At 39.6% G+C, this 11569-nt stretch overlaps 1 protein-coding gene across 2 annotated transcripts in view; it reads left to right on the top strand.

Moving 5' to 3' along the window:
- LOC109931878 (dystrobrevin alpha-like) overlaps window positions 1-11569 on the top strand; it is a 111425-nt gene that overhangs the window by 27908 nt on the left and 71948 nt on the right. For both annotated transcript variants that reach the window (XR_007261862.1, XM_048595454.1), the window contains exon 2: window positions 5423-5490. Coding sequence is in view for 1 of the 2 variants with exons in the window: in XM_048595454.1 (XP_048451411.1) it covers window positions 5423-5490 (68 nt within the window). In the remaining variant the exon portion in view is untranslated. The remainder of the gene's footprint in view (window positions 1-5422; window positions 5491-11569) is intronic.

The following is an 11569-nucleotide window of genomic DNA, read 5'->3' as shown; positions in this document are numbered from 1 at the left end:
CTTCAGAAATTTCTGATGAAGGGTCTAGGCCCGAAACGTCAGCCTTCCTGCTCCTCTGATGCTGCTTGGCCTGCTGTGTTCATCCAGCTCCACACCTTGTTATCTGTAATAAAAGTTACTTTGTTTTTATGTTACATAGTATCAGAGATAGTATGGAGTGGCCTGTGGTGGGTTGGAAGGATACTGTTTTATAAGAAGAAATTTGAGTAACCATAATAACTCTATGGGTCATGTTTTCGGGTCCCGATCAGACCAAAATGAGGATAATCAGCTTGTTGAAAATTGTTGGCAACGTCATGCACCTGGACTTCCCATGTGCATGCTAAACATCATAAACTTCAATGAGACTGGAGGAACATGAGCCCGCAAACTTACTTTCACTCCTAAACCAATTAATTAAACTACTTCAGGAGTTGTTGAAAGCCTATTTTTGTGAAGAGTTCAGAATTTTTGAAATTTTTAAATGGGTTTCAGGAATGAAAGTTTTTTTTTAATTATCGCATGTATGAGTGAGCTCTCTTATAATGTTAAATTTTTTTCCATTTCCATATGCCTCGAGAGGTCTGCCCAGAGTGAATAGTATGTTAAGGGATATGGAGGTGGCATGGAGGGGTATGAGGGAGCATAGAGTACAAAGGACATGGGGCATGACATGAAGGTGTGAGAGCTACAGGACCTATCAGCCATTTAAAGATCTGTACTAAAATCTCAGAAAACTGAGGTAGGCCTCCTAACCAACTGTTAGAACTTGCCTACCTTCAAAACAGCCTATGGATTAATTGGGCTCAACTCCAACCTGCCTTTGTCTTTCCAGATCAAAATGTGGTAGGTAAGGGCCCTTTTAAAGGAGACAGATGTGACATGTTGGGAACCTTCCTGATTTGAACTTCGAGTCTTGATGGTCATTCTAGCCCATGACTTTATTTTAGTTCAGGCTGGCCCATGTGCAAAATTATTTACTTTAAAGCATAATAAATCCAGAAATAGTAAGAACTGCCGATGCTGGAGTCAGAGGTAACATAGTGTGGAGCTGGAGGAACACAGCAGGCCAAGCAGCATCAGAGGAGCAGGAAAGTTGACGTTTCGGGTCAGGACCCTTCTTCAGAATTTCTGAAGAAGGGTCCCGACCCGAAACGTCAATTTTCCTGCTCCTCTGTTGCTGCCTGGTCTGTTGTGTTCCTCCAGCTCCACACTGTGTTATCTATAAATCCAAAAATGTTGGTTCAGTTGGAGTAATTCACAATACAAAGGAAAGAAGAAAGCAACCCCTTGCAATGACCTGAAATCAGGTATCAGTAACTTTGCACATTATCTAGAATGTTTGACAATGACCCTTCACTGTCATCAAAGTGGTCACTACTGCTGTACTTTTCATGTATAAATCAAAAGAGAATTGTGAGTACCTTAGGGATTTATCCACTCCACGGGCTGAATTTGTGGGCCCCCTGCCCAAAGGGGTGGAGTGAGGTGGAGCCACCTCGATCAGCATAGCTTTCTTTCATTCATGGAGCGTGGACATCACTGATGAGGTTGGCTTCTGTTGCCCATCGCTAATTTTCCCTGGAGAAGATGGTGGTGAACTGTCTTCTTGAACCATTGCAGTACTTTGGTGTCAGAAAACTCACATTTAGGGAGTTTCAGGGTTTTGACTCAATGTTAGTAAAGGAATAGTGATGTAATTTAAAGTCCATGTGCAGTGTGTTTTGGGGTAGTGGAGTTTGGATGCTATGTAAGGATCCCTGGTGAGTTGTTGCAATGCATGCTGGTACACACTGTTACACCTGTGAGTTGGCAATGGAGGGAGTGAATGTCCAGGTGTTAGATGGGGTGTCAGTCAAACTGTTTTGTCCTGGATAGTATCAAGCTTCAGGCAAGTGGAGAGTATTCCGTCACCTGTCTGACTTGTGTTTGTAGATGCTGGACAGAACGTGAGTTACACACCACAGAATTTCCATCATTTGATCTGCTTATGCAGCCACAATATGTACATGACTGGTCCAGTTCAGTTTCTGGTCATTGTTACAATGAGGATGTTATAGTGGGTGATTCAGCAATGGTAATGCCATTGAATGTTTAGGGGGTGATGATTGGATTCTGTCTTGTTGGAGTTGGTGATTGCCTCTCACTTGTTTGGTATGAATTTTATTTATCAATTATGAGCCCAAGCCTGAATATTGTTCAGATCTTTGGACACAAACAACTTCAAACAACTAAAGTGTTGTAATTGGTGCCGAACGTTGTATCATTAGCAAACATTCTCACCTCTGAGCTTATGATGGAGGGAAGGTTGCCGAAGCAGCTAAAGATGGTTGTGTCTAGGAAGCAACCTTGAAGAACACCTGAAGCAATATCCTAGGGGTAAGATGATTGATCTCCAATAGCCAAAATCATATTCCAGTTTACTAGGTGTAACTCTAACCAGCAGAGAGATTTTCTCTTTGATTCCCATTGACTCCAGTTTTGCTAGGGCTCTGTGATGCACCGTATGTCCAGGAGTTGCCTTGATATTAAGGGCAGTTACCCTTGTGTGAGTTGAGACCTTGGCTGTAATGAAGCAGAAAGCAAATGCAGCATCAGTGAGCAGGGATAGTAGGAACTGCGGATGCTGGAAAATCTGAGATAACAAGGTGTAGAGCTGGATGAACACAGCAGGCCAAGCAGCATCATAGGAGCAGGAAGGCTGACGTTTCGGGCCTAGACCCTTCATCAGAAAAGGATATTCTTTTACAATTGCTGCATAATAATATTGTCGATGAGCGTGTTCATTACTTAGCTGATGATCAAGAGAGGACTGAAGAGATGGTAATTGACTAGACTGGATTTGCCTTGCTTGTTGACTGGACCTACCTATGCATTTTTCCACATTTCTGGATAGATGAGTAGCTAGAGATGCAGCTAGTTCTGAAACTCAAGTTTTTATGCTGTTGCCAGAAACAGTCCATTGCTTCAGCAGTATCCAGTGCTTTCAGAACATTTGAGAATGTATATTTTGATCAGGTTCTGAACACTATTTGTGAAATAGCAGCAAACTATCTGAGTATCATAAATGAATGTGACTGATGAGCCACGATATCCGAAATACCACTGTGTAAGGTGGAAGAAAAGCTGGAGGATTTGCTTATCTGTTCAAATCATCAGAGTGTGTCAATATTGAAGGCTTAAAGGAATCCGGAAATTGGTTTAAGAAACAAAGTGTAGGCAGACAGGATTAGCTAGGATAAGCCAAAACTAATAAAGGGATCTTTTTTTCAGAGGATTACAGGATCAGAACATTAGAACTGGAAATCCATCAACATCAGTACATTTTTAAGAACATTAATGTATTTTTAGAACATGGATTATAAACTTGCATATTCTGATATAATACGTTTACAATGCAATACAGATATTTACATGATACAGATACAACACAAATAAATCATAGACTTGATTACTAATATGTACAAACCTGCAGGTATTGCAGCAAATGAGTAGATAAAGCAAAGCATTAAGTTTTGAAGTCAGTTTTCATGAAAAGGAGGCTCATTGTCAGTTGGCAGCCTGTTATGCAGTATGCCAGATTTTATTTTTGCAGGTTATTCAGCCCATTATGCCAGTGCTAACTCTTCAAAAGAGCTTTCCCCATAACTCTGCAAATGTTTTCTTTAAAATATCAGATTTCTTTCCACAAATTACTGCTGAATGTCTTTCCAACATTCTTTTCAGATAATGTATTCTAGATCACTCCAACTCACTGTGTACCAAAATCTTCAACTCCCCTCTGTTTCATTATCCTATGTCTCATCTGGTTACTAATCCTCCTGCACAGCAGAAACGTTTCTCATTTACACTATCCAAACCCTTTGTAATTCTAAACATCTATACTAAATCTCTTAACTTTGCTTTAAGGTGTATAGTCCCACCTTCTGTAGTCACTACCCATCACTGAAGTCCACCATCCCTTTTCCATTCTAGTAAACGCCCTCTGCATTACATCCCCAGAGTCCTGAGCAGCAATGTCCAAAATTTGATACTGCTGCTGAGACCTCGAGTGGGAAAGAAAATTTAGCATTGTGCGATGCAGTTTGCTGATTCAGTATGGGCTTTTCTTGTACTTGTAGGAAAGACCATTTCCACTCTCAAGAACATGTGATGTAAACTCTCTGACACACAGTATTAGTTGTTATTAGATGCATTTCACCACAATTAAATCCTAGTTTGTACAAAATGTTCTCGCTTAGCTGGGTTGATGTTCCTGATTTTCCATAGGAATCGATGCCAGAGCTAGATATCTGAGGACATTGTTTGCCTGGATAAACGAATGTCAATGTTGAAATACTGTGCTATAAATGTGCAACACTGTACAATCCTAGCCGAAATAATTTACAAAACAAAATAAATCATTGAATTTAACAGAAATACTGAAAAAGGAAGAGATTTAAAATAACTAAGTAAATCAGTATAAATTGAGCTTAAAAGGCAATCTTTATTTGAGTAAGTGAAAATCCAAATAGACTTGTTTCAAACCCCAGAATAGGATTTATCTCAGCATCAAAAGTCTTTTGATAATACTCCAAACCAGTTATTAATTCAGTTCAAAGCTATGGATGGAGAGATGACAGATTACTCGAGGTAAACCCTGGAAATGGATTCAAAACTTGTTCAAGACTTGGAAACATATTTGTAGTTAGAATTATATCAGAGTTGGAGTGCCTCAAATGTAATCTTGGAAATGGTGGTCTGAATTTTCCAGTTGGCCAGGCAATCATTATTCCTCATAAATGGGAGTTACAGGACCTTGTGGAATCCCCATTGTAGCACACAAAAGGATCAGCCAAAAAATTTAAACCATTAGATGCTGTAGTGGGGCTCATTAGGATCTGTCTAGATGAATGAAATAAGATTGTTCAAATGTGCTTAAATTTCCGTAATTAAATTTCCATAATGTGATTTTATTGTATTATGTCTTTACCCATTCCTGAATGAATATTTTGTGTCAAATGGGTTGTGTCTGCATTTGCTGTTGGTCATCAGAGGTGCACAAAGTTGGGTACAGTGTCTTGTCATTTTTTATTGCTTTTTAATTTAACTTTATTGTTATTCTTTTTTTCCTGAAGAAGTATCTTGCTTCAGTTGCTGATTTCATCGAATTGATTTGCAGGGAATCGTAGCTGTAAGCCTACATTCTATCACTCAATGAAACAACATGTTGATGCATTAACTGGCGGTGTCACTGCCTTGCCTATATGCAAGGACAAGGATGTTTTCCTGCAGATGTTTGAATTTAAAAATCAATAAATATTTTAGTGGGTAAAGTTTCTTTATTACAGCCCAATTAAAGTCTTGAATATGCTAGAAAGACACCCTGTGTTTTGTAAGAATGTATGAGGAAATAGAAAGTAATGACTGATTCCTCATTTTGTTTTGGTTTGTGTCTTTTTAGAATGATTGAAGAACGTGGTAGAAAGGAAAATACCATGGCAGAAAGAAGACAGTTGTTTGCAGAAATGCGTAAGTATTCTACATAATGGGTGGTGTGTGGGGAGATTGCACATTGGTTAGTAATCATTAAGAAGGATGGGTACTTTTAAAGGAGGGGATTAGCAGTTTGTCCTTTTTTATGTTGCTTTTCACCATATTGCATTGTTCCATTTCAGTTTCTTCAGTGATTTTAATATTTTCCTTTCTCGGAAATCATTGATTTATCATTTTATTAATTTAATGCACAATTCAAGCTTTCCTTTTTACAAATTATTAACAACAATTTTGATTTTTACTTTGAGTCAGTTGGAAACTAATGAGAATTGAAAGTTTTCAATTCAATATAGCGAGAAATCAAAGATAGAACTTCATTTGCAAGATGAATTGTACAATCTCACCCCAAGAGACTCTTTCAATTAACTTGCTTCGACAACGCAGGTTTATCTTTATCAATTTGGTCCAGATTGCGAATGATTTTGGACACATCTATTAAGTTTCCTGTCAACTTTCTCTTCTCCAACATATTTAACCAGCCAAAAGTTGACATAGAACACAGGAAGTTTCCACTGCAAAGGAAGTGCGATGCTATGCTTATAAATATTAACAATTTGGAAAATAAACTCATAAATGGGGAGGCGATGGCCTAGTGGTATTATTGCTGGACTGTTAATCCAGAGACCCAGATAATGTTCTGGGGACCTGGGTTCGAATCCTGCCACAGCAGATGGTGGAATTTGAATTCAATATATGTCTGGAATTAAGGATCTAATGATGAGTGTGAATCCATTGCCAATAGTTGGAAAAATTCATTGGATTCCCCTTTAGGGAAGGAAACTGCCATCCTTATCTGGTCTGGCCTACATGTGACTCCAGACCCACAGTAATGTGGTTGACTCTTAACTACCCTCTGGGCAATTAGGAACGGGCAATAAATGCTGCCTAGCCAGCAACACCCTCATCCTGTGAATGAATAAAAAATAAATAAATAAATGCTGACGAACCTGGATCATTATTGGATAATATGCTTGAAGTGAAATGTGCAAGCCCATTAAACTAAAAGAGCAAAACTTTATAGTTTTAATCTCTTCCTTAATTTATGGGATTGCCCCAAGTGAAAAATGCTTGCCATCAGAGGAAATTCATTGTGTAAGTGACTGAACACCAGTGATATCAATGCCGTTGACAGCAAAAATAAATGGCAACCATCACAGGAGCTTCTCTGGCAGTCTATTGATTTTGGGATTTACAGGTCAGTAATGCATCTTTTGGCATTGTTATCCTATACAGACTTTAAGTATGATGTTTGAGGAATCTTATCAGCCAGAAAAGAGATTTGTGAATCTGAATTGCAGTAACTGCACACTTGCAAATTTTGAGCATGGTTTAATGTTCAATTCTGCTGTATTTGAATCATTGGGAAAGGATGTAAGAGAAATTCTAAAAATTTAACTTGAAAGTGAAGCATGTATAATGAAAATATCAGGTTTCCACCTCCAACCCTTCCTATACAAATACAGGAAAAACATACATTTGTGTGTATACCTTGAAGTATTCTAAAAATGTCTGTTACGTTTCTAATATTAGAGCCCAGTTGATATACTGAATAAATAATTTTGATTGCATTTTGTAATTTCTCTGAGGTTAAAAAACACTTTGCTAAATGTAAAGAGGTCTACTTAACACTTTATTAGAAATAAATGTATATTCATATCGTCATAGTCATGGAGCTGTACAGCATGGAGACAGACCCTTTGGTCCAATCTGTCCATGCTGACCATGCTAAATTAACCTAGTCCCATTTGCCAGCTTTTGGCCCATATCCCTCTAAACCCTCCCTAAATATATCCCAATCCAAATGTCTTTTAAATGTTGTAATTGTACCTGCCTCCTCCACTTCCTCTGGCAGCTCATTCCATACACGCACCAACCTCCGTATGAAGAAGTTGCCCCTTTTAAATCTTTCCCTGCTCACTTTAAACCTGTGCCCTCTAGTTTTGGACTCCACTACTCTGGGAAAAAAGCTTTGGCTATTCACCCTATGTACACCCCTCATAATTTCATAAACATCTGTAAGGTCAACCCTCAGCCTCTGACATGCAAGGGATAACATCTGCAGCCTATTCAGCATCTCCCTATAGCTCAAACCCTTCAATCCTGGAAACATCCTTGTAAGTCTAAAACCCTTTCAAGTTTAACAACGTCCTTCCTGTACCAGGGAGACCAGAATTGAATGCAGTATTCCAAAAGTGGCCTAACCAATATCCTGTACAGCTGCAACATGTCTTCCCAACTCCTATACTCGATGCACTGACCAATAAAGGCAAGCATACTAAACGCCACCTTCAGCAGTCCTGAAGGGTAATACCCGAAACGTTGACTGCTCCTTTCATCTAGATGCTGCCTGACTTGCTGTGTTCTTCCAGCCTCCTGTTTGTCCGCCTTCTTCACTCTCCTGTCTACTTGGTACTCCACTTTCAAGGAACTCTAAAACTTCACTCCAAGGTCACTTTGTTCAGCAACACTCCCCAGGACCTTACCATTAAGTGTATAAGTCTTGCCCTGATTTGCCTTTCCAAAAAGCAGCACCTCACATTTATCGAAGTTAAATTCCATCTGCCATTCCTCGGCCCCGCTAGTCCATCTGATCAAGATCCTGTTGTACTCTGAGGTAACCTTCTTCGCTGTGCACTACACCACCAATTTTGGTGTCATCAGCAAACTTACTAACCATATCTCCTATATTCACATCCAAATCATTTATGCAAAAAGCAGTTGACCCAGCACCAATCCTTGTGGCACACCACTGGCCATAGGCCTCCAGTCTGAAAAGCAAACCTCCACCACCACTTACCTTTGAGCCAGGTATCCTGCAATTTATTTTGTTTATTCCTGAATAATTTTGTGAAAATTCCAGCACTATAGGTGATCTGGTTTAACATTCTGTTGCCATAAAATTGAGTTTGTTTTACTAAATTACAACATCCTTGATTCCAGAGGAGGAGTTGACATCTAAAGGTGATGGATTTAAGGTGATTGGCAAGAAAATGTCCTTGATAATGATCTGGTCCATTCCCCATGAGGTGGAGCAAATGTTTGTCATAACAATTTGGAAATATTTCCCAGCAGATATTTCCAGAATGGCATTGATGCAATTCAGACCCACAGCCAAAAGCTTCACAGATAAGAGCTGGAATGTTGGCCTGAGTTTTCATCCGTGAGGAGTGTATTGGGAGTTGGGAAAGTACCAAGCTTTGTGGATCAGCTTTGTGAAAAAGTGTTAGGAGACATGATGTTTTCTTTTTTAAGGGGGGAAGGATGGTGGGTTGGGGGTGATCATGGAGAAGCAGGGAGATGGTGGCAATGATGGTTAAGTGCGAAGTGGTCAAGCTTGGGAAAAGAACAGATGTGTGCCAAAGTTCACTGCTTTTAAAAGGAATGTCTCACTGCAATGTGTCTTTGTCTCTGTTCCAGTGAAAAAGTAAAAGTTGATACTCATTGTAGGTTTGTCAACACAGCCGTTTCCACAAGCTCCGCCTGGAAGAATGTGACCAGCAAGTTGTGATATTTGTTCAGGGGTCAGAATTGTGCTACACAACTCTGGAATGATTGTGGAGTCTGTTAGATGCAAGGGCAGGCTGGGTGCACCAGCACTGTGAAGTTTTTTAAAAAAAACATTCCTTCAGTCTTCAGCACTCTTCCCATCCCCCCTCAACATATGTTCTGCATGCCCCAGTCATGTCAATACATGTCACTCCATGCCCTAAGCTCTGGAAAATCCATTTGACGATTGAAGCAGCTGTGCCACGGAGAAATCTTTGCTTGATTAGCAGCTCCAGCTCTCTGTTGTGTCGTCAATTGCCCAAATTTATCTGCACAAGATAGAATTCTAACTGCTTACAGTTTCGCGTTTTGATAAAAGGTGTGATTGTCATTTTTACTGACCTTTTAGTTAACTGAGTTTTTCTTTCAAAGTTGAAAGATGACAACGGAAGACTGCCTTTTTTTACATAACCTATTGTCACTGTCAGGTCATTGGTTTTATACAATCCATAGGGAGTTAACAGGCATGGAAGTGCCACGGCTTGGCATGAAAGGCCACAGTGAGTGGGTGAGACATTGCTTGCCAGGTGTGCCATGAGGACCTGCACCCTTACAAGGTGATCCTGCAAAATCAGAAAGCCAGGGCTTTCAGTCCTGGCTGTCACTTGCACCCCTCCAAGGAGTCTCCCTGATTCTATGAAATGCCAGGCCACTTTGTTTAGTGGATTATCACCAATCTCCTCTGGAGAGCCATTTAATAAAAATATGGGATCAAACAAGATTAACAATGGGATATTTGTACTTTGTGATTCAGTCATGGGATGTGTCTACCATTGACTGGGCCAGCATTTGAACTGAGAGCCTCACGAGGCCATTTTAGAGGACAGTGAGGAGTCTGCCATATTGCTGTAGGTCTGGAGTCACATGTAGACCAGACCAGGTAAGGATGGCAGATTTCCTTCCCTAAAGGACCTTAGCAAATCTGATGGGTTTTTATGACAACCAACATCATTAGACCTTTAAAACCAGATTTTATTTATTGAATTCAAATTCCACAACCCAGGTTCAAGAACATTACATTGGCTTCTGGATTACTAGTCCAGTGACAATATCACTATGCCATCGCTTCCCCAGTTTAATGAACAATGGGATATAAACAGAATACTGTACCAATGGCTGACTTTTCTTAACTGAGAAGAAAATTTGTTTTTTTTTTAAGGAATTACAATGAATAAAACTAAAACTCGTCAATACAGTACAAGCCTTTTATTGACACAAAGAGTCAAAGACTCCACCAGGATTATTACTCTATTTAGATAAGGTTCTTACAAGTGACCAGAACAGCATCCATTGTAAAGAAACAATTTGCATTTATATGATGCTTCTCATGTCCTCAGGATGTCCCAAAGTGATTCATTGTCAATTAATTATTTCTGAAATATAACCAGTTATTTTTGCAGGGGGAAACAATAGGCAATCAGTGAGACAATTGACAGATTAATTTGTTTTAGTGGTGTAGAAGCATCATGTAGTAAAATGAAAAGCTCTAGGGATGAGTGAATGAAGGATGGTTGTGCATTTATATAATGTATAATCACATTTCAGGAATGTTCCAAAGCATTTCATGTACAATTAATTACTTTGAAGGGAAGTAACTTGTTAAATGCAGTGGCCAATTTACACGTGCCTGTTGTAAAATCCCACAAACGGTACTTGGATACATAGCCGCAGAATGTGTTTCTGTTGGTGACATATGATTGTAGGGTTTTTTTCCTGCGGAAGTGGGAAGGGACCAATAGTTATAACACCAGTGGTACAATGCTTTGGAATATTCAATACAAAGACTACATAACTGGTCTCAGTTATGCCACTCCTCTTAAGTGCAACATTTATAGATGTCAGCACTGCTTCTGTACAGTTCAAACTGTATTGCACAGTTGGGTGTAAGATTTAAACTTGTAACCTGTTGGTTAAGACTGATGCATTATTTATCTAGTAATCAGCTTCACTAATACAAAGAATAAAAATGTTTAAACAAGGGAGTCAAGAGCTATGTGGAACAGACAGAAAAGTTGAACTGAGACCATAAAAAGATCAGCCATGATCTAAATGAATGCCAGAGCAGACTTAAAGGGCCTCAGGGATCTCAGATTTCGAGTGCATGAGTTACATAAGTTAGTATTCAGGTACCACAAGTACTTAAAGGCTAATGGAAGTCTATATCGATGTGGCCATTTCAGTGATTGCAGAACCAGTCTTTATCAAGATTTGCTCTGGACTCCAACCCTTAAGTTTGCGCGAGACCTCGGCTAGACTGGGAACCTGTACCAGGAACCCTTACAGATTAAGGATACAACTTCGGTTCCAGTCTCTCAGTGCAGCACTCATGTAAATAAAGGGTGTCTTAGTAAGGGGATTAAAAAAAAGAACAGGAGTGTCAGGACTGTTCATTCATTCTGAGAGCTGGCTCTGAGAGAGCTGGATCAGTGTCAAGGACTCTCCATTGAAGGGTGACTTGGTAACAGGATACCGACCTCCTGTGGAGTTATTTCAGTGGTGGTGAAATTTC

This window comes from Rhincodon typus, chromosome 4, assembly GCF_021869965.1.
Source record: "Rhincodon typus isolate 14 chromosome 4, sRhiTyp1.1, whole genome shotgun sequence".
Classification (NCBI taxonomy): domain Eukaryota; kingdom Metazoa; phylum Chordata; class Chondrichthyes; order Orectolobiformes; family Rhincodontidae; genus Rhincodon; species Rhincodon typus.
This window is presented reverse-complemented; position numbering and strand designations above follow the sequence as displayed.